General features: G+C 37.5%; 1 protein-coding gene across 1 annotated transcript in view; it reads right to left on the bottom strand.

Moving 5' to 3' along the window:
* Positions 1-23,677, bottom strand: part of RNF111 (ring finger protein 111) — a 58,034-nt gene that overhangs the window by 13,466 nt on the left and 20,891 nt on the right. Inside the window, exons 3-10 of the mRNA XM_074155818.1 lie at positions 20,130-20,256; positions 12,979-13,142; positions 9,989-10,186; positions 8,772-9,091; positions 7,144-7,396; positions 6,001-6,358; positions 2,901-3,026; positions 2,007-2,133 (exon numbers count right to left, since the gene is read on the bottom strand). Coding sequence (XP_074011919.1) covers positions 2,007-2,133; positions 2,901-3,026; positions 6,001-6,358; positions 7,144-7,396; positions 8,772-9,091; positions 9,989-10,186; positions 12,979-13,142; positions 20,130-20,256 — 1,673 coding nt within the window. The remainder of the gene's footprint in view (positions 1-2,006; positions 2,134-2,900; positions 3,027-6,000; positions 6,359-7,143; positions 7,397-8,771; positions 9,092-9,988; positions 10,187-12,978; positions 13,143-20,129; positions 20,257-23,677) is intronic.

Raw genomic sequence — 23,677 nt, 5'->3', positions numbered from 1 at the left:
ACTGCTAAGATGATGATAAACAGTAGGGTCCCAACTACTTGCCTGTGTAACATTTTAGTTGCAGGAATATGCCTATGAAAGTTAAAATACAGTTAAAATTTTCTCATCACAATGCAATACAAGGATCAGCTGAACTCTGAAGTTTCTAGAAACTTCAGTCATAGTGGAAATAAATCCCATCATTGGCTTATTAGCCCTGACAAAAAATTATTGAACTATTAGGAGGATTCTTTCTCTTTGAGAATCTAAGGCAAATGATGTTATCTGTTACAGTACAACACATGAAATAAATGTGAGAGAGGCAAGCCATTTTTCATCCACTTGAAAAAAACAGACACCTAACTGAATAAGAATGCAGAAAATCTTAATTTGAATAGATGATGCACAGGAGATAAGGTTATGCAGTAAGGATCTTGTTGGCTACACTAAAATACCAAATTCTAAAGACTGCTCTAGAAAGTCTGTGGTAAGCACGCGAGCTGTGCCTCAATGAATTACCAGCCCTGATACATCAGGGAAGTACTTGAGGATTATTATCATGTTTGTTAGTTAAATAGGAAGGAACAAGCAATGTAAGACCAGACCATGAAAAGACAGCTATTACAGTATTGATTGTAAATTTACACTTCAATTCCTAGATGTCAATTCTGGCTACTAACAGAGGAATTTTGGATGGACAAGACTTGCGGGTTGCTTTTTAATTACAATTTTAGCATTCGTTTACTGGTGAGCCCCCAATTTTGATTAGATTATCTAGCTTGATTAGTAGGTGAAGTTGCTGAAGCCTTAGGCCACGAGCTGCAAACCTTCACCTACATAAACTGAACTTGTTTTGAACTTCTACTTAGTTACACAAAGGAAGGCCCTGAGACTGGTACAAACCAGGAGATAAAAAAAGCTACTACCATCAGCAGAGGCTGCAAACCGACAAGCTAAAAACAGTTAATGGCTACCTGGAGACAGAGAAAGAATCCAATGAGGAATAAGAAGACCCCAGACCATAAATTATCTTTGGACCAAGGGGTGCGTGCAGGCTGTGCGAAGCATAGATGCATGGATCGTAAGGGTACAATTGCCAAGGAACTCTCCTTTGCTCTGGGTCCCTATGCAGCAGCACCCAGCTCTATCTGCCCTTGCTGCTCTACCACTCAAGTAAATTATTTGGGAGTGGGGGTGTGTCTGTGTTTGAGATTTTTGCCTGAGACTGCTACAGGAAACCTTGGGCAAGAAACTTCTTTAACGAACCACACAGAATACCACATAGAAATGCTAAACATACTCCATTAAACCAAATTTGCACCTCTGAATTTTCATTAAATAAAATTAAGGATATTTGAAATAAACCTACAAACATTCTTTCAAAAATAATACTGTCAAACTCAGTTATGCTTATTTTCCTTGTTTTACTACTGTAGATTAAAAAAAGTTATGTGTAACAAGGGACTAGTTTACCCTAACACTTCCTGTTGCTTCTAACACTTTATGCTACAAAACTATACACTTTGTCACACAGAATTAGGTTGATGAACGCCAAGTATTATTTGAAAACCAAATCTCTAGATGTAATTCTAGCTGTGCTGCATACACACCGTTAAAATAAAGCATCAGTGCTAATCCTCATGCACTGGGTGGAAAGTTTGTACCTTTAACAACCCAAAACTCATTAAGAATCTGAACTTTAAAAATCAGATGCAGAGGGTCAATGCATTGCAATGCAAGTGACAATTTAATTCAAGTATGTTTCATTTTACAAGAGCTGAAGTTAGAAATGTTAGTGTCCTAAACCATTTTCTCTTACTAGTCTTTTATTATAAGCCTGTTCTGGCTCCCTGTCTGGGAGCAACACACAGAAACACTGGAATATTTTCTTCTTCGATTGAACCACTAACTTTTGTGGCAATGTATACACATCCAATTAAACGCAGTAAGCCTTAAAATAATTTTTCTAACAAACAAAATAATTACAGTGACCAATGATCATCACTTTTCATAAGCTATATCCTTACCATTAGAGGAAGAGCCCCTATTTGCAAGTGATGAAGTCGAGGAGGCGCGTGGTAGTGGGCCAAGTGAGGATGCAAGGGCCCTGGAGGGTAAGTAGCTGCAGTCACACCAGCTTCAATTCCCAGTTCCCTGTCACACAAATGAAAGTGGCATTACAGTAAAGGTACATCTTGACTTCTAGATATAATTCCACTGCTTTGGAAAGCATACACTACAGTGTATGAAAAAAAGATAAAAAAAAAAGAAAAAAGAAAAGATTTTCTTTTTTTTAAAAACTTATTTAATCCTAAATCCTCCCATGACTAAGAGTTGTTTTTAAATCACCTGTGAAGATTTAGTATGATAAATCACTAGAAACAACTCCACGTTTATTTGAACCCAGTAATATTATCAGTGTGGAGTCTTCTCTAGCTCACACTGTGGGAACAGCCGTGGTCACACATGTGCCTCTTCCATAATTGTCAAAAGCCTTTTTATTTTTTTTCCCCCTAATAAATATAATGTGGAAGGCCTCATGAGTAGGCCTGATGCAACTTTAAATGAGTTCAGACAAAGAAGGGAAAGAATAAATTAGTTTGTAACTCAAATCCAAACCTCTATTTTACAAAGACCATAAATATAAGAATACTCTTCACCAGTGTTTTATGTACCTATTTTAAAATCAAATCTAGAGTTACTAAAACTCAGCTCCCTTTTAAAAGCAACGGATAAAAATCCCTAGAAATATATTTAAGATACTGAGCACTCAAAGCAGTATTTTGAAGTCATATCAACATCTACGAATTTTAAACTACAGTTGCACACAGCACTTTTTAAAAATCACAGCCAGCATTATCAGCACTTAATGGTCTTTTGTCCCAAGTCCCAAAGAACTAAAATAGTATGCCATTACTAACCAGGCAGATCTCTCTGGAGCTTGTCGAGGATGGGAAGACATTGTCTGAGGCACATGAATGTGATGCCCATGACCATAATTAGGATGCATTCTGTGAGGATGTGGAGGAGGCCGTTCATGAGCACGTCTAAACAACATAAAACAGCAACAGTTAATTTCACATCCTTGTTAGCATGAAGAAAGCAACATCCTTAACATTACAGACAATTACTGGAATGCGTTTGAAAGAAAGTAGTAAAACTTTCCATACACTATTTCAATTTCAACTTCAGATATGATAGAAACTAACTGTAATACAGATTTCATACTCAAAGACAAAGCCAGCTTCAGCTTCTGTGATCTGCCCTTACTTGGCAGACGTGACTACAGAAGAACTGACAAAGTGTTTAATCCCAACTTCAAACTACAGGTAGGAAAGCAAAGGCCAGATGACAGTCAATGTTGAGATTCAGCAACATTCACAACTATGCTGCAGTTTATTTCTAGCAAAACTATACCAGCAGAAGTAATTAGGGGAAACTTAATACACTAATCAAAGGACATTTTCCGTGAAACATGTTTGTGTCACAGCTCAAGTAATAAGAGCACATGGCTTCTTCCATGCCAGCTGGTACAGAACAACTACAGATTTGGAAAAAGAAATCTGCTGGCTGACTTCTGTTACTTTACCACTTCTCAGTTACAGAAAGAAATGGACTGGTATTTTCCTTTCCATTGCTTTCAACGCAGGTTTTTTTTTTTTTTAATTCAACCTAGAAGCTTGGATTTTGCCAAAAGCAGTACACTATCTTCAGATTCAGTACCACCTTAAACTACCTGACAAATTTACTTCTAGAGAAGTAAAAAGTTACTTAACAGCACACTCTTCTAATCACTGTGAATTGACATTTCTCCAGAGAAATCTGTCAAGCTTGCATAAATTATGTTAGAAGTATTAGTTTTCTACAACGGTACAGACCAACGTGTGAACAGATCTATCAGCAGAACCTACTCCTAGTATCGCCTCCCTTCAGTTTATCAAATAACCATAGGGAAAAATCGGGCAGAACATATTTTAATGAGAAAACACAGCAAAACAACTTCCATAGTCTCATAAAAATTGAATGTCATGTAGGCCCATTTTTCCTAAAATTTCTTAATGTAAAAGAAACACATCTTAAATTATTTCTATGAATATAAAACTCCTAGGCTGTCTATCCTACAACCTTAGCATAAAGCAGCTGACCAGATTTAAAATAAACAGAAAATCTGTATGTTATACCAACGCAGTGCACCCTCATAGATTGCCTTTTGCACATTTTGTGGCCGATTCCAAGACCCTACGGAAGTTATAGCTGTTGTACCCACACTTCAGACATGACAGTGAGAAAAGGACTCAAATCATGCTCTACTTCCAATCCTGAAGAAGTCCTATATTGTTAGACAGAAGGTATACAAGCTAGGTGATCCCATATGCTGTTTCTAGAAATCAAGGGTGGAACAACACCTTAAGAACACTTTTCAGATGCTGGGACATGGAACCAAAGGATCTGCAAGTCCGCTGGCAGTCTTGGTCTGTGTCTTAAATAACAGAGCAAATATACACAAGTTTCTGATTGTCAGGGTATAATCCGATTTATATGAAGTTGGACCAAGACACTTACAGTATTGATCTGGCATGTAATTTGTATGAGGATTAGGAGGGGAAAGACAGACCAAGGGTGGAACAATTTCATAAAATTACAAAACAAAACGATAGAGGAGAAGCCTCACAGAGCAAACTGACATGGACCTGAGATTGGTGGCTTCAGAGAGAATGTCAAGGAAGAACCTATTACAGAATCACAGAATCAACATTTGACTACATTTCCTACACATACAAAGAAATGCCAATATTCACATTTCCAATCCCCTAACTACCAGAAAATTTCCAGAACTGATAAGATAGCTACCGCTATTATTTTTCCTTAACCTGCTATCTTTCTGTTGGACAGTCATTGACGTGAACATTCCAAAATTAATTTTTGTGTATGACTGGGTAATCATGGGCACACATGCAGTATGCCTGTCTGTCTAGGTTAGGGTGTTTAGAGGTTATCTTTGCTATGCAAATGGCACAAAAGAACAGGTGTGGGTTCAGACAGATCAAAATTTTAATGACTGAGAAAGCAAAGTTATATTTGACTTTCCTGAGGGATGGGGGCAGAAGTCTGACATATGCCACTTTGTGAGCAGTTACTGCCTAGAGATATTTCTATAAATTACCTGGAAACTGCCTCAGAAGTAGTTAAAGCAAACTGTTACTTAAGCATTCACTTCTAAACCAGTTTTAAGTTAGTTACCAGTAGAATTTGTGTAACAAAGTTAGGAACAACAACTAGAGAGCTCATTCTTGAAAGTCTCTTGAATATTTAAAAGCATTATCTCCAGAATTAAAATAACTTCAGTTACTTGTGAATGAATACTAAACCAGCACTGACCTGATTCCTGTTGATACTAGTGTCATGAATCTAGTTTAGCAACAACAGTAGCATCTCTTAAACAGTATCACCAAAGCTACGTCTAACATTGGTCACGTTCTCATACGGGTATTATTCAGTCTCTTCTTTCTCTTGTAAAGACACGAAGGCATAGTAAAGCTAGGTAAGTATCTAAGTTTAAATCTGAATTAAGCCTGGTAAATGGTCTCTTGTGATAAATTGTTTGTTTTATTTTAAAGCATTAGTTAGATAAAAAGAATCGTAACAGCATCAACAAGGCAAAATACACTGTCAAGGAACACATTTGAAAGTAGCTTATGATGTACTTTCTGGGCTGTCCTGCTTGAAAAGGAATTCCTTCCTGTTATCTGGAGGATGAGTAACGGGCAAGAGAAATATAAGCTTCCCTTCTCTTCCATGCCCCATTTGTGCCTTACCTGGAAACATTATTGAGAGATGTAATCGTTCAGCCTTAAGGCTCATGCGACTATGACAGGATGTAAAGACACTTCTTACCATGGTTTAATACTAGCAGTTCCTAACCATGCAATTAACAGTTTAAGATTCACATGCAACATTTTACAAACCTGAGGGAAATGAATTATATGTTTAGATATTGTTCTGAGTACATTTGTGACATACGTTGGGTGTTGCATCATTCTTCTTCTCTGGACCTCCATCCTCTGGATCACTTCATGAGGATGTAGCCTCTGTGCTGGAGGTGCTGTTGCAGGGATGTGATGGGATATAGGCTGGTGTGTTGCGGGAAGATGCTGTGGTATTGGAGCAGCTGCATTGGCTAAAGGATGAGTTGGTGGTGGAGGTGGAGGTGGAACGGGATGAGAAGATGCATGAGAAGAGATTGAAGGATGGAAGGGATGCACTGGATGAGGGATAACATAATCTACTTGAGGTGGAGGTTGTGGCTGTGGAGGAGGATTTCCATGAGAGTGAGGACATGCAGAAGCTTGATGGTGAAGAGGTCTGGTCAAAGAAGCATCTGCAATGAAAACATTAGATGCTTTTAATTTGGTCAGTAGGAGGTTTTGACTTAAATTTATTCAAAAAAGTATCTTCACACAGGTGCTTCAATATTATTACACTAGTGTAAACAGTGGCAACATGGGAATATGTGTTTATGCAATTTTCAAATAAAGTGATTCCAGCAATATACCCTACAAGAAACCCACACTTTCTGCACCCAAAAGTACTCCAATTGCCAATGTTGGTAAAAAGAAAAAAAAAAAAAAAAAAAAAAAAAATCAGTGTGATGCATGCTGAAAAAGGTATACATGGTGAGAAGTTTTACTTCAAGTTTGTCATTTGGTTTTTTAAAAATTCACCACCCCCCAGCATGAAGTCCACTATTCCGTAGAGACAATAAAATCCAAAAAAAGAAATCACAAACAAACAAGTTGACTCTCTGAGTGTGCTCAAGCAGAACTTATTGGGGGAGTGGGACAGGGGATGGTCCAAGGAAAAAGAAAGAAAGGCATTGCTAAAATACAAAGGGGATGGAAAATATTTTCCTAGTCAATACAGTTTAAGTCTGAATGTTATTAAGATCACTCAAAAGAAAATATTTTAACTTCACCTTGATCCTGTTCAAATCCTCTACACAAGTTGAACTGTTTAAACGCATTTCTTAATACATGTTTTGCTAGGCTAGTTCTAAGATCAAAGCAAGCAGATAGTAAGAGTGTTCATATGTTGTCAGGGAATCTGTTTTCTTGTATATTTGGTATGTTGTCCCCCCTCAGGTACCCAGTAATTATCAGTACTTACAGGGAGAATGCATATAATGCCGACAGGAAGAGAGCGACGCCTGAGGAGGGGGTTGGGGCTGTGGCTGCGCAACCATACTCGATCCATATCCATCTATTGTTATTGACTGGCTTGGGCCTGCACCAGCCTGATGCCCATAAATTGCAGTTCGAGATGAAGAACCAGGACAGCAGGGGTCAAAAGCAGATGTTCCATGAAAAGCACCACTTCCATGACTTCTTATACCACTGCTGCTTAAGTCTACTGGCAATGCCTGCTGCATAAACAAACCATCTTTTTCAAGGAATTCTTCAGATATTGAAAACAAAATCACCCTCAAGCATAATGCGATAAAAAGTAAAAATAAATACTATCACAAGCAACTGGGATACAGAGATTTTTAAGTTTTAAGGCTCAATTTGGAACATTCTTTAGATATGGTTAACATTTCTTATTCCTAAACTCTTGAATCTGGTGAGAGAGACTAAATTCATTACACCAGATTGTTTTTTGCCCCCAGATATTTCAGTGCATGTAGCTCCCATATACTCACTGATTTATCCATCATAGGGTTTTTGTATTTTTTGCACAATCTTTAGCATTTTTGGTTGGGCCTAATGTATTATACTTAAAAGAGAAACCAGATTGAGAGTTCTGCATGTTGTAAATTAAGTTTGCACAGTACTGTTCTTACTTACAACTGTACTATTTTAGAGCTGTGTCCCGGTTTCAGCTGGGATAGAGTTATTTTTCTTCCCAGTAGCTGCTGTGTTTTGAATTTATTATGAGAATAACACTGATAACACACATCGCTTTAGATGTTGCTAGGTCATGCTTATCTTAAGTCAAGGACTTTTTCAGCTTCCCACAGAAGCGCAGAGGGCACATAGACAGGACAAGCTGGCCAAAGGAATATTCCATACCATAGACTTCATGCTCAGTACATAAAATGGGGGCTGATTGGGGTGGAGGCAGCAATCTGCAATCGCTGCTTGGGATGGGATGGGCAATCGGTCATTGTATTGTATATTCTTTTATCATTATTGTTATTATTTTCTCTTCTGTTACTGTTCTATCAAACTGTTTTTCCCTCAACCCATGAGGCTTCCTTTTTTCTGATTCTCCTCCCTTATCCCTCCTGGGGATGAGGAGTGAGTGAACGGCTGCGTGGCCCTGGTTGCTGCTTGGGGTTAAACCACAGCAAGCTGTGATTTCAGTTACTTTAAAAAAAAATAATAATTTAAAAACCAATGCTTTTAGAAGAGCAACTCTTTTATGCCTCTTATAAACAGAACATTAGACTTGATTTTTTCTTCCCTTAAAGCAGCTCAATTATTTGCATTCCAAGACTGCTATGATCAGCAAAGAATATTTCAAGGTATTTATGTTTGGTTTTCTTAAACTGCCACTACCGTCTTACAGTCATCAAGAGGGTATTAGCTGTCAGTGATTACTTGTTGGATTATGACTTTCTGTAAAATTTCAATTTTTTGTGTTCATATATTACAGCTCAAATTTTCCTTTTAGTTCCCTTCTATAATGCCTGCTACAGAACAAGAAAACAATCCACAATTCAGCATCCTATTCCATTCCTTCAGATCTACAACAACTTGAAATCAGAAAGGGAGAGTCACAAGAATTAAACATGCCTGATCATGGTAACTGGTGCCAGAACTGCTGCTTGCTCCACAAGGTGCAGGCACTGGAGGAGGCCTTTCAACAGGGCAGCTGGAGTCACTGAATGAAGGAGACAGCGGGACAGCTGGGTGAGGGTTGTGGTGGTGGTGGTGGTGATGTTGGAAGTGGTGGCCATGCTGCTGAAAGCAGCTTGTATGTGGGTGCCCCAATGCATGATGAGTCTGTGAAGGTCCTCCACAAGGAGAATGCTGAGGGCAGCACGATGGTAACCTTGGCATGGCCGGAGGGCCAGTTTCCAGTGTCGTATTAGATGCAGTTCTTCTTATATCATCTTGAAGATAAAGAAAGTTAATATTGAAGTGAAAGAAATAGTAAAGCTGATCACTGTAAAGCAGTGTCTTAAATAGAAGAAAAAAAAAAAAAAAAGAAGTTGCACTTCACAATTAAATAATTACCTGATTGAAAAACAGATCTAGACTAAAACAAAACAAACTGGATACAAAAAATTAGATTTAGCTCTGCCTGCCAAATGAACTGAATCTGAATGGTTCAGGTGGATGTTCTCACGGGAACGACTAGAGGATGTGAATGAACACTTGACGTATTCCACTAATTTAAGACATCAGTAGGGAGAGAAAGAAAGATTGTTCCTGTGATCAGTGTGCAGAGACCTCAAGTTCTTGTGGAACTGTGGTCAGCTCAGATTTTTTGTACCTTGACTGACTTGCAGACAGGGACAGAGCATCCGCATTTCAGAGATGCTATGAGTGTTACCTGTATATACAGCTGTTATAGGTCAGTGTCTATACAGATCTGTATAAATGTGCTTCCAGTGAAGTAATCTAGACGGGGTGGTTCACAGAATCTGTATACATCCTTCGCTTTCTTACAATACACATTAAAAAAATCTCACCCCTATAACACACTGCAATGGAAGACTTAATTCCATGTGATATACATTCTACCTCCTCAGAAAGCAAGGGTGTGGTTCATTAGGTATGACCAAAGCATTCCAACAGGTGAAAGCAGAACGCTCCAGCACAACTTCCTTCCACTTTGGGGAAAAATCAATGGTCTTTTTCAGATACCTGTCCTCTCACCTTATTACCGTTACGTTCAGAACTGAAAGTTCACATGCGGTTTAATCTAGGGAATGTCGATTAATAAGTTCTACCTCCTTTGTACTAGGAGGCAACACAACAGTATAGAGAGCTCTTTTATTCTGTACCTCCAGCTGAAGTCCCAGCAGTGCCGCCACTGGGAAGACTGGGAGTCGTCTCTGGTGCTGCAGGGGGCTGGCTGCTGGAGACGCTCGGAGCTGCATCAGAGGCCTGCTCTGAGGTAGACGTACCAGAACTGTTACCGGAGGCAGAAGTCACAACCTGCGGCTCCACTCTAGCTGACGTGGTTGGCACAACTGTCGGCTCTAGCAAAACAAAAAGCTTCCACGTTTTTTAAAGCTTTAAAAGCTGCTGGAGCTTTTTATTGTTGCTGCGGTTTTTTAATTATTTTACAAGAAAGTCTTAATTCTGGTCTTGCCAGATGTTAAGAAAGTCAGAACGCAAAAGCCGGACAGGTACAAAATAAGAATTTAATTCTGTTCCGCTCATGTGTGGGGAAAAAAAAGTTTTGGTTTTTTTTTTTTTTTAAAATCAATGCAAATTTTAAGAACTAATATAAAATCAATTCCTAACCAATTCTGACATATCAAGTTTTATTTACTGAATAAAATATTCCTAGAAGGGAAATTAAATTACTTTAGTACTTTATAATGAAAACACTTGCTGAAATCTTTCCTAAATCCACAGGCAAACTACTCTAGTATTACCCTTACCATTTTTTGAATGCCTACAAAGCACAGAAAAACTTTTAGATAACTAACCAACAGGAGCATAATAACATCTAAACTAGCAGTACTACTTTACAAACATCAGTCATTCTAGATGCATAGTACTAAAGGCTATAGCAAGATAGACTTGGTTTCTAGTCTCAATGCACATTAAAAGCAGATTCATTACATTCTTTTTTTGCAAGTTCTGTTAAAAGTACATACATGTCCATTTTGCATATTGTAAAGTTAATAGTCAGCAATATATTTAGTCAGATCCAGGGAAATACACCAAAGACTTGACAAATCTTGTCCTCTAATACACAATTGTAAACAGGTTAAAATTTAAAAAGATACTTGGTAGCATAATTCAAATTTAGTTTTGAGAGTCTGCTTTTGACTGTAAGTTTGAAATTTCTCTCTAATTACTGACAAGGCAATGACATGACTAGGAATGTGAGATACTGTAAAAGGGAATATCACGAGAAGCAGCTCAGTTTGCATGATATGTAAGTGTCTGCATGGATATCAGAGAGGGGAAAAAAAAGCATCAAGACACTTCAAATACTTCACTTACAGTCTCAAAATAAAATATGACTAGTTTTCAAGATTTCTCTCTGTATCTAATAGGTGTATCAGCAAATCAGCGAGCAAGGGAATAAACATACCTCCCTTCTTGCAAGTCTTCCAACTCACCACATTAAAAAAAACACGATCTGATGCCTACATTTAAATTCCTTTGGATTTTAAATGGCATTCCAATATACCAATTTTATTTAAAGGCAACCATTTTGGGAGAAATGTATTAATGTTTAAATTCAGAGAAAAACCAGCAAAACCAGCAAATGGATAGGACATAAATAGCCTAACATTGCTATGGAATCACACAGTGCTCAAGGCTGGATGCTGCTAAATTCTGAAAGCAATCCTGCATCAGACAATTCTCAATTCTATCAGCCTCCATCTCCTTGCTAGCCTGGTCCTGTTTTGACTCACCATCAGCAATACAGACAGTTCTGTTTCTCCTCCCCCAAACACCAGTGGGGGTTTGGTCAATCTCAAACTACTAGCTAAGAGAAACTTAAATTTCAACACATTTAACAGATATTAATCTAGAAACATAGACAGAGATATGATCCTTACGCTCATGGAATTAGCTAGCAAAGTTTTAAGATTAGTATCTTTGAAGACATCAGTAAAAGTATGATAAAGGGCATAGCTGCCTTGTAACAGTGTTAATTTAGAATTTTTATCGTTTTACACTAGTTTGTGTGAAATTTGATACCTAAACCCCAAAATAATATCCCTGAAAGACTCATCTTAGAAAGTTATTTCCTCTGGCAGGGGGAGAAACATCTAGTCTTGAATATACACATTACAGAAGAAGTTGTTCAGCAATAATCTTTTTTACAAGAATTTGATTCCTGAATTTTAGATTAAATTCTATAATTTGAGTTTAAAGAGTAAACTAAAGCAACAAATGTCTATTCACCTTCAATGACAAAGCTGTTAGGATAATTTCCAGAAAATCCATAAAGAAAAGCATCTGTAAATCAACTCATCCTTTTCCTTAAAATACATCAAACAACCAAAACCAATTCCAAACCCACCCAACTCTCCAACCCACCCCAAAAAACAAGACAACTTAAGAATAAAATATTGCAAGATACTAGCTTGTGGTGTACTCAGGGACAGAACCACAACAGGACAAAACTCCTGTCAAACATTAAAAGCAGCACGCACCCAAGAAATCCCCAAAACCACCACCACAAAAATAAACCTGCAAAAATGTACATGAGCTTTAGTTTTCCCTTTTCTCAGTGTCTGACAATACCTGGAAGTTGCTCTTATGACTTTCAGCAGGAATAGACTTATTAAGTGCCAGTAGATTTTAATGGTAAGAAACAATGAAAGGTTACAGCTTCACAAACCTAGCATACTTGCATACTTTACTAGTTTGGGGTTGTTTTTGTTTTTTTTTTGTTTGTTTGTTTGTTTTTTTTAAATTATTTTTATTCCAAGGCCTGAAAAAACAGTAGCCATTCCAAAGCATGGGCAGTGGTAAATTTTCCTTTTATAGTGCTGTACTGAAGTAAGTGCATATTTTTAAAGAAGTAGTTCCAACCTGTTCTGTAATTTCTGCCTGGTGAGTCAGTCCTCAGACACACACCCAAGCCTGTTTTGGAAGAAAAATTAGATTTAGTAGACCCATCGGGAATGGCTAAACTTTTTGTTTTTAAAGGAAGGCCGCAAGAGGATTCTCTGACCGGCTTGGAAATGAGTTTGTTTAGAATTGAGACTTTTTCATAGAATGCTGTAACCGATGCAATCACTTCCACTCCCCTTACACTCATTATCCTGCTTCTGAAAAATGAAAAGACACAACTTACCATCTTCATCCACCGTGAGATCCACCACTTCTGCTGCATTCTGCCTCAGCGGCTGGATGACTGTGGAAACCCTACTGCGGTTCCGCTGTTCTTGAGGTCGTGCAGCGTGAGAAGTAGAGCTTTGTCCCCAGTGTGATCTTGTGTGTCCAAGTGTGGAACGAGACCTTAAAAAAGGTAACATCGTAAGTACTGACCTAAATTTTGCCATTATTAAGTTTTTCTCCTCACTGTTTGAGAAGCTATTTGAAGTATTGTTTTATTATTATTAGCAAAGTACTTTGTTAATATTGAAATCTCGCACTACTCCGCATTCACTAAGTGTGTACTTACAAATGTTACTGCAGCCTTTACCAGATAAAGTAATGGCAAATACCAGATAAAGTAAAGGCAGAGTTTAAAGGGCTTTAAACCATGTTTCTATGAAATACATACAGGTAACTTACAAAATATTCACTGTGACACCCTACTACCTCAGTAAGGCAGCAGTTATATCTGATGTTATGTTTTAACTCTGTTAATGGTAAATGAAAAGTCTCCAAATTCTATACTATTCCTATACAGTCTGAAACAGCAGATCTGTGAATGATGACACAAGTGTAAAGAAAAAATTTTGTAAACATTAAGTTCCTTTGCATGTTGACTTGTGTCAGAATATTTTTCAGAGGATAATTTCTATACTTTCATTTTAATTTCCAAAGTGTCCTAAAACTGCAAAATGTCTGGACTCTTCCCCCTTGATTATTATCTCTCTGCCCCCCCCCCCCGAAGAATGAACACAGCTTTGTATAACACTAATTAAACTTTGACGAAATGTGTCTTGAGGAGAGGAAATCATAAGCCTGTATCCATACCTAAGGAAAGGGATAGTTTTATCTCTGTAGTTTAACACTTAGCATCCATTCTATTCAATTTAGTCATACAAACCCAAACACTCAAATCAATGATGCTTTGGAGTCTGAGACGATACTGTCTTTAATGAAGGGACGATTATTTTTTACAGTATTGTATTTACCAGTTCACACTCAAAAAAAAAATCTTTGACTCTCTAGTATTTGCATAAATCAAGCGGCTCTTCTTTTCCAATTTGGAAAAACAATGTACTCAGACTTCAGAAATTCAGAAGAGGAAAATGTGAAGAAAATGGAATGACTTCACTAAAAACAAACAAAACCCACTGCACAAATCACCATGGAGCTCAGGCTACATTTCTGTTCTGCCTGCACTCCCTTCACCCCGATCTGTGTAACTCTAACCAAGATCAGTATATTCTCCTGTAGTGCAAAAAGCGTGCTTGCTGCAGCCTTCTCAACTGGCTTACACATTAATTCCACTTCAGTAGTCAATGCAATTTAAAGATTGGGTTGGTTCAAAAAGGCACATTTTCTTTAAAGTTTGCATTTACATAACGTCCAAATTGATACACGAGTGGTTTGTATGTACCCTCCCAACACTGCAGAATGAAATTCACCTCCCAAGCCCCTTAAAAAACTTTACTCTCTCTCTCTGGTGATGCAAGGTGCACTCTGGTAATAAAAGGAGAGGTTAAGGTGTCACCTTCTACTTCATCTGCCCTCCCCTTCAGGTAACTAGGAGGTGAGGTTCATGGAAACACCTTGGGTGTGGGAGCGAAGCAGAGGAGAAATGAGCTGTGGAAGGGTATGTGGGGCTGTCAGTGTTTACTTGCCTTACAGGAACTCCAGCTTCATATCACAGAATCACAAAATGATATGGGCTTGGAAGGGACCTCTGGAGATCATCTAGTCCAACCCCCCTGCCAAAGCAGGTCCTCCTAGAGCAGGTTGCACAGGAACTAGTCCAGGTAGGTTTTGAATGTCTCCAGAGACAGAGACTCCACTACCACTCTGGGCAGCCTGTTCCAGGGCTCTGCCACCCTCAAAGTGAAGAAGTTCCTTTTTGTGTTTAGATGGAACTTCTTGTGTACAAGTTTGTGCCCATTTCCTCTTGTCCTGTCACTGGGCACCACTGAAAAAAGACTGGCCCCTTCAACACCCTCCCTTTAAGTATTTATAGGTGTTGATCAGATCCCCCCTCAGCCTTCTCTTCTCCAGACTAAGACCCAAGTCCCTCAGCCTTTCCTCATAAGAGAGATGCTCCAGGCCCCTAATCATCTTTGTGCTAGCATCCCCTGCTATACCCTCTCCAGCAGTTCCCTGTCCTTGAACTGGGGAGCCCAGAACTGGACACAGTACTCCAGATGGGGCCTCAGCAGGGCAGAGTAGAGGAGCACCAAATGTATCAAAAACAGTGCAGTATCTACTACATTCGTATCGTTCGTTTTTTAGTGCAAGCTGTAAAATCAGCAGTAAGATATTTCTTTGGGTTTCTTCTTGCACAAAAGAATAAGCAGACGACATAGCAAAGCATCGAACTAGAGTAAGGAGGCCTAGCATACAACTGTGCAGCGAGCTAATAATCTTAAAGAGTTTATGAATCAGGTATGATTCCAAGCAAAGACGGGGGTGGAAGCAAAGGACTACTGAATTGAAACAGTCTTACAGTTAGAGGTCTGGGTATTTACTTCCTTATTATGATTAAATAGCACATTATTCTGAATGACTAATGAAATACGTTAGCTATATGGTACTGTGTATATTCAGTCTGTGGCTGAGTCCATGTAATTTCAAAATGAGTAGGTTAGTCCACCTCGGAAGTATGTATGACCAAATTGTTTAGTCCATGTAATGTTAAGACAACTCTCAAACACCTCTTACTAGCCTTTTCTTAACCAGAAAAGGGCCATCAGTGAAGGTTTATAGCATTTTGTTATATACTGTCCATCTCATCCTCCTAGCAATGACTCCAGCTGCTACACTGATGCTTGAGGCTGCAATTTATTTTACATCAAAGATGTACTTTCCCTATGCTTTGGAAGTGGCCATATCTTGATGGAGAAGGGAGGAAGAAGGGGGAATGATCATCAGCATGTAATAATTTCCTGACAGAATATGGCACACTGGACAAAGTTTCTTCCTCCATGGCCGCCACTAACACATGGGTTTCTGTATGTAATTTTCTCAAACCTGAGACTGAAAAAGTCACACAAGAAAAAGTGACAAATTTCTACATGCATGTGACCAAATAAGGAGTCAACATCCTACCAACTGCATCTCACCAGCGACCACTCAGAAACAAGTAGGAGAGCGTTAGCATCTTGATTTCACAAGGCAAATGAAAATCAGACAAATAATTAACCAACTCCAACAACAAAAGGACCAACAAAGGGATGCAGTCATGAAGTTTCTGGTAATTTCTTGGTTTAAATTACGAGTAAGATTTTGGGGTCTGCAATTCTTAGTTGTGGGATAAAGTCAAAGAAACTTCAGCTTGACAATTCCCGTGGAAAGTGTTTTTTCCAGAGATAAATGATTTTCACTGGGTTTATTAAGTTTCCTCAGGAGTGAATGAAAGTAAGGAAGAGTTTTTCATGAGCATTCTCTTTCTTACTTCTAGAAGAGCAAAATGAGTGGCTACCTGCTGGACTTTTACATCGCTGCTGCTGATAAGGTGTATTATGTGTGGTTCAGGATCAGGCACTATGTATTCATTGCTGAGCAATGGTGCCCCATTACTGCCTTTTCCAGAGTCCACTATCAGTTTTACCAAATCTCCTTATTTTTAGGGAAATTGCAATAATCAGTATAGGGAGGATGACCAGAAATAGATGCTGTGATGGAGGAGAGGAAAAAAAAAAACCCAGACTTCTTAAAGTCAATCCAATATTACACTTACACAAGAGACAGCAAAGCTTAAAAGTGAGCACAAAATTGTACTGTTTTGCTGCCGTTAGAAGCAGGGAGGGACCTGTAGAGTTACGCAGAAAGTCTGGTTGAAGACACTACAGAAAGAAACCCTTTCTCTTGCATAGCTCTAGCTCTCCAAAGCCTTTTCTTTATCTTCTCCCTGTTCAGCATTACTACCTTTTCCTTTGAGAGGATTTTCCTTCTTAGAATGTTCCAATTCTATGTTCTTTATCCATTCCCTATCTTCTCTTCCCCACAATACATCAATATCAGTGAAAGATGATTTCATGTTCACTAACATGCTCCTGGTTCTACATCACAAAAGATGCTTTGCCTCAACATTTTCAACACAAAACTATTTTTTTTTTTCTCTCTAGCTTTTCCAAGTCTAAACACAAATTTTGAGTTTCTAAGGGATCCAGGTGTGCTGTTTGGAGAATGCTGGCTTTCTTCTTTCTTCCAGTAGTTTTCTTCTCTCCCACAAAAAAAAAAAAAAAAAAAAAAAAAAGACTGAAAGGAGGATTCAGGATGAGACAGCTTAAACACTTCATGAATTTTCTTTCCTTCTTTCTGATTTTTCGTACTAAAACGCCCAGCAAGCTTGAACACTTGCTCAACCTCCAGCTGATCTTCAGGTATTAGCAAGTTCATTCATACAAAAAAACCCTGTATTCAAGTAAAACAATTCCTTTCAACATAAGTTTCACCCATAAATTGTATATAAATTAAAATATTTCTATTATCTATACGCGACTACTTGTTTAAAAGTATTTTTCAAAAAATAATTCTTTTTATCTTCCATTTAGGAAGGTACAAAAACCAGCTTTAACATTCTTAAACCATCTCAACCATAGATTCTTACCATATCTTAAATTTAGAGCCAACTATTAGATTCATCTTTGATTTACTAAGATCTAGATTAACACTTCAGTATTTTAAGCTTTTTGAAATTGTCAGAAGTTGTAAAGTTGCAACTTCCCTGCAGAACACTTTGTATAGAGACAAATATTGAAGTGACAGCCTGCAGAATTTAAGGAAACTTTTTCAAATCTACAATCTTTTTCACCACTATTAATTTGCATTTTGTAAGTCCATATATTACTATGGGGATATACACTGCTACGCAACTAATAATTGAGTTTTGAAAAAAAAATACAAGTTTTAGTTTTAATGTATTCAATATATTTAACAGGCATTAGAAAGCTTAGTCTCAGAATTCACAGAAAAAAGCCACCAGTACTATGAAGTATCAAAAGAGGTATCTTCATTTTTGCATTTCTGATTTGACTTTTTTTACTTCCATCTAAAAATACACTTTTGCTTTTTAAAAAAAATAATATAATAACCTCTCTCATTTATACATAAGTTAACAAAAAAACCCCCAAATATTTATTTTGCTCTGAACAGTATTCTGAGTTTGGTAAATAACCTTCATAATGTTCAGTTTGCTTACAGCATTTATATTTATAATTTTATACTGAACTATCACTTAGATGTCCAAGAGCTGCCTCTTTTCCTTACACTGTATTTGGCAAAACTAATATGCTTGAAACACAAGAAAACCTGCCTAGGAAGTAGTCTATGTTCAAAATATTAAAGACTAGTTTAGAAGTTCCTGACATTTCAAGCTCAAGATTTGAATTTAAGACTCTTTGTCCTCATACCAAACTTCCTGTAATTGTTTTCTTACCATATTTTTTTAAACACAGAATCATGATATTTCCCATTACAAAATAAAACTCAATTATTTCTTTAATCTTCTCAAGAACAGTTAAAGAACAAAGCTTAATTTGCCCATTCTGTTATGTTCTTTAAAAAGATAAATAATCAAATGCCTTTGAGAAATCTGCACGTTAGAAGGTCTAACAAACTGAACAGGCCAAAAATTTAAATTCACCAGGAAGTGCCCTTCGCTCATCCTCCTTCTCACTTACATCACCAGTAAGGACTCTACTGACATCAATAAAAATGGGGGCGGAGGGGTTTTGCTGCCATTGTTTTGGCTGTAGCACTGCAGAAGGCAAGGGAAGAAAGAAGCAACTTTTTCAAGTCTTTTATGGCTACTACACAAGAGATTTCTTATTGATGCTAGGAAGACAGAAAGCTATTTATTTTTTAAAAGCATCTTATCTATCTTCAATCAGGTTTGAGTTAATGTTCTATAAGCACAATCACTGTCATCTAGCCTAATTTTTTATCCTTTAAAGCTTTACATACAAGTTATAAGAGGCTAAAGCATTAACTTGACCTAGCTCAAATATTTTCAACCACGCATGTTGTTTCGTAAGTTTTAATGCATATTCTCAACAAATACATTCCTGTGGATAAATCAAGTATTTCTAGAAACGTGTTTCTAATCACCTCAAGAAAGAGCATCTGCTGATTCTGCAGCTTTTGTTTTACATTTCCTTCTCTTTAAAAGAAAGAAACACTGTTGAAGAAATGAATTTTTAAAATGTTGATTTCTCTCGTCTCCCTAATTCATCTTTGCTATAGACTCGAGCTGCATATTTTTGCGAGTATGACATCCTTTGTATCTAAGAGTTTAACAAAAAAATTAGTCAGTTCCAAACATTCATGAAACCTACATTATTCATGCATTTCCCTTAAACATAAAATTGGTTTGTTCAATGTGACATTTATTCCAATAAAAGTGATTTTTTCAGGAAAACTTGTCTGTTACTTTCAATTTAACATCACATTAATGAAAGCACTAACTATGATGACAAACAAGATGGCATGTTTTCATAATTTACCGCCTATTGTTCCTTTGTCATTATTTTATAAAAAAAATGGATAATCATTCCTCATATTTTACAATTTTGTCTTCATGTTCACAAATATGAAAACATATGTAATAGGCTGCCATCTCCAACTGTCCCATGCACATAATAATTTCTAGTTTTCTTATTGAAGAAACTCCACTTTAATAAATTCTGCAAAATCTGACAAACATGGAACAAAACTTCCAGAGTGGCATGGAAAAACAGGAAAGCATACACAGCAGCAGCTTCAAAAAAGCAGGATGCACTCCTGAGAAATGCTCAGATAACCCCTAGTCAACTCAGCCTAAACTTGCTCTCTCTAGGATCTCACTGTACAGCTTCGCTTTTCCAAAATTCTGCCCAACAGCAACACTAATTGCAGCCACCTCAAAAATTCCAGATGAGTGGAACTATTAAGCTTCGGCAAAGCCTGTGGTTTGGGTGTTTTTGTTTGTTTCTTTATTTGGGGTTTTAGGGTTTTTGTTGTTTTAAGTAAGAAATGCATACTGTGCATCCTGGTTAGAACTTCTGTGACATTACCTTGTGGGCTTTTAACGATACAGAGCCTTGTGACAAACTTGGAGTCAAGCAAAATTGTATTAATACAAAGAGCTGCAATTCTCACCTGTAGCTTTCACCAACTGTGACAATCTCCACTTCACTATCTGTTGAGGTAACATTTATTTCTTCATTAGCAGTAACCTGGGGAGTGGAGGATGCTTCAATCACCACAACATCTTCATCAATGCTTCCTGATGAGGAAAAGGGAAGAAGAAAGTTTGTATACTGCATCTATCTCAGGAGCTGTCATTATAACAGACTATTTTTTTCCTAGATTTAAAACACATAGGTGGAGAATTTCATGGTGTATGCCAAAACTTTAGGTGCAACTATCAAATATATGACCTAATTATTAAAAGTAGCAATTCTGCTGTAAATACTGAAGTGAAAAAAGGAAGGAAAAAGAAGATTGGGAGTGGGGGCAAGATATGCAAGCTTACATTCTACTGTGTATTGGAAGCAATTATGGTGAATTTTATTAGATGTAACACCACTGAAATTCAGTCATTTAATATAAAACCAGAAAAAAAACTTTCAAACTATCAAAACAGCAGTGGTTTGTTATTAATAATAATTTTTTTAATGTTTTTGTAGGTATTAAAGTCTCAAGACTAAACAGTGGCAACAAGAGAAAAACAATGTACCAACTAATATGTGTTATTTATTTCTACAACAAAACAAAGATCACAAATACATTGGTGTTTAAAAGTGTCTTTCTATCTACACTTTCAGTGATATTCACAATCATACTAGACAGAGGAAGTTAAAATGAAACTATCAATGGTAAAAAACAACCACCAAAACCCCACAAAAATCAATTTAGAGACAAGTTTTGACAGGAAACAATTTCCACTTCAAGAACAATAAAGTTCCAGCCTAATACCCAGACACATGGAAACACTCCTCTACAGCTGTAATACAGCTGACAGTGACAAGCCTGAGCTATCTACAATACTTAAATTGAGCTATGGGTTATTTAATCACTACAGTAATATCACTGAGCACAAAAGAACTTACTAAATAAATGAGCTAGATAGCTTAGAAACAACAAACTACCATTTCAAGATTTGCAGATTTCTTGAAGAAAACTGCTTGAAGAAATTGGTCTCATTCAAGTCAATACTTACATCCTGTACGTACGGACTGTTCTCAGCTGCTCTACCCAATGACAAGGTGGGGCAGATTATTCCCCACAGCCACACACACATCCCTCACCCCCCTCAAGTATCCATATTTTTATATTTTTAAAAAACAAGTTGCCGTACTTATTTTCCAATGGCCTTTGTTTCTGGTCATACTTATCCGAGAGAGACTGGTGCCTGAAGATGGAAAGACTGATGCTTCCATATACTGGTATTCACCAAATTCTCATGATTAGAAGTAGTATGTGACAAAACTAATTCTCAGAACTTGCATGGAAATTTTGGGAAAAAGTGAAAGTTACAGTGCCTAAAAACCAGTCACGTGCTAAAATTGAAGACACAGAGAGGCCAATTACTCAAAGTAAAAGAAAGGTAAAAGAACAGCATCATCACATTCAGAAGAACGTAAATGCCATGCTTTTGACATCTTGAAACTCATGGGCAAATAAGCAACAGCTTCCTTACACAAATTGTCTTAGCTGCTTCTCAAACAAAACCAGGTAGCCAAGCAGCTAGTGAAAGGTCAGTTAGAAAAAACCCACCATTTTCCCCTCATCTCTGTGCTTCTAAACATGTGCTTCTCTGAATTACAGTAAGTCAGAGAGCACTCCTGGGAGTCCACATGTTCTCAGACTCAATATTTACTGAAATTTATGACAGGTGCAAAAGCAGGAAGATTTAGGCTAAAGTATGATCCCATTACATCTGAAAATAAACAGCACCTCCTTGAGGACAAAATCATATACCAAGTAATTCCCACGTGCATCTTTACCTAAATTCTGACACAAGCCTATCTCAGGAAAACCAAAGGGAATTCTCTACACAGCTCAGATACTCACCTTTGTCACGGTTTGAGTGTTCATTTTACTTAATCCTTTTTTTTAAGCAAATTTTTAGTCAAGATGTGATTTTACAGATGACACATGAATCAGACTGTAGAAACTATCAGAACTGTTACTGTATGAACAGGTTTTATGACCTTCAAAACAATAAAGAAAATCTTAAGGAAAATAGTCAAAAAAGGATATAGCATAGATATAGTTCAACCGTATGCTATTTCCTACGGCTTATGCTTTCCAATAGCGCCCTCCCAAGTCAAAAGCACAAACTGGGTTTTCATCCCATGAAGTGCTTTCCTACACAAGCAGCCAATAATACACACTTCCTTCAAAATGAAGCAGAAAAACAACTCCTCTAAATTATGCAAGTATTTGTAAGGCACTTAGTAATATTATATTGGTAGGAAAAAACTATGAAAATAAGTTATGATCCTACACAACTTTGTAGCCCCTTTTAAATAAAACGAGCTTTCAAGTGAGCTCTATTAGAAGCACACCGGGGGAAAGTACATGGATGCAGACGGCTTAAATTAAGAACATGTATGTGGAGAACAGTATATACAAATTAGGCAATCAGCCAATACAAACTGGTTTCATTATATTTATCTGAACAATAAAAAGTCAGCTGAACAGCAAAACTTCAGTAACATAAGCAACGCTGAAGTAATGTTCATAATCCTCATGAAGTAGCTCTTCCAAAGTCAGTCACTAGCCACCGAGCCAAGAGTACTAAGTGGTATGAAAACCCGATCTTTCATTGCCAACAGGATTTACTGTTTCTTCGTTGTCTTTCCTCATACATTGCTACAACGAAGAGAATACAGGTTTTGAAACATCACAGACAAAACCACACCAGTTTATTCCAATTTAGAGAAGGTGCTACAAAGCAGAGCAAAGGATAGTGTTAAAACAAAAAAAGTCTCTGAAATAATGTCCAAATGAGGTCTCAGAGGACAATCTCCTAGACAGGCCGACAGGAATACAGAGTGCCTGCAGCGCAGGAGCAGCAGCACAGCTATCGAGGAGAGGCCCCTGAAACTTCAGCAAGCCCATGCGTTAAGGGATTTATCCTACATTAAAGCATTGCATTTCAAAGGCAATTAAGAATTAAGACTGTACCAATACTAAAGACCTAGTGAAATTTAAGATGCCTTTTTGAATGTTACGTAGTACCAAAACTGGAAAAAAAAAAGTGCTTTGCCAAATGCACTTATAATTCAAGTCTGTTGAACTACTCCAGGCCTAATCCTCGCAAAGCCATGATGTTTTGCACTTCCACATAATGTAACCTTGCAGGTTAAGTTAGTGTCTGAAGGTGAACTTCACCGGTATGTCAGTCAGAGTAGTTCAAGATGGTTGACTTGAATTTTAAGAGTGCACAGCCCTGTAAAGCACAAGGAAACTTTCTTTAGTGAGATGACTGACATGCAGAAATAAAACAAATGGACTTTCAGAGGTTTTGCTATATTGTTTCTAAAAATATTTGCTCAAGAGAATTCTGAGGCACTCGCATGCCTCAAATATTTACCACATATGTAACTCTTAGGAGCCATCTGGTGAATCCAAGGCTACATGTTAGCACTAAACAGCTGAGTGTATCTTTAAGACATCTACATCTTTAGATCTACATG

This window comes from Numenius arquata, chromosome 11, assembly GCF_964106895.1.
Source record: "Numenius arquata chromosome 11, bNumArq3.hap1.1, whole genome shotgun sequence".
In the NCBI taxonomy this organism is placed as follows: Eukaryota; Metazoa; Chordata; class Aves; order Charadriiformes; family Scolopacidae; genus Numenius; species Numenius arquata.
The sequence above is the reverse complement of the archived record's forward strand: the minus strand, read 5'-3'. Positions and strand labels throughout refer to the sequence as shown.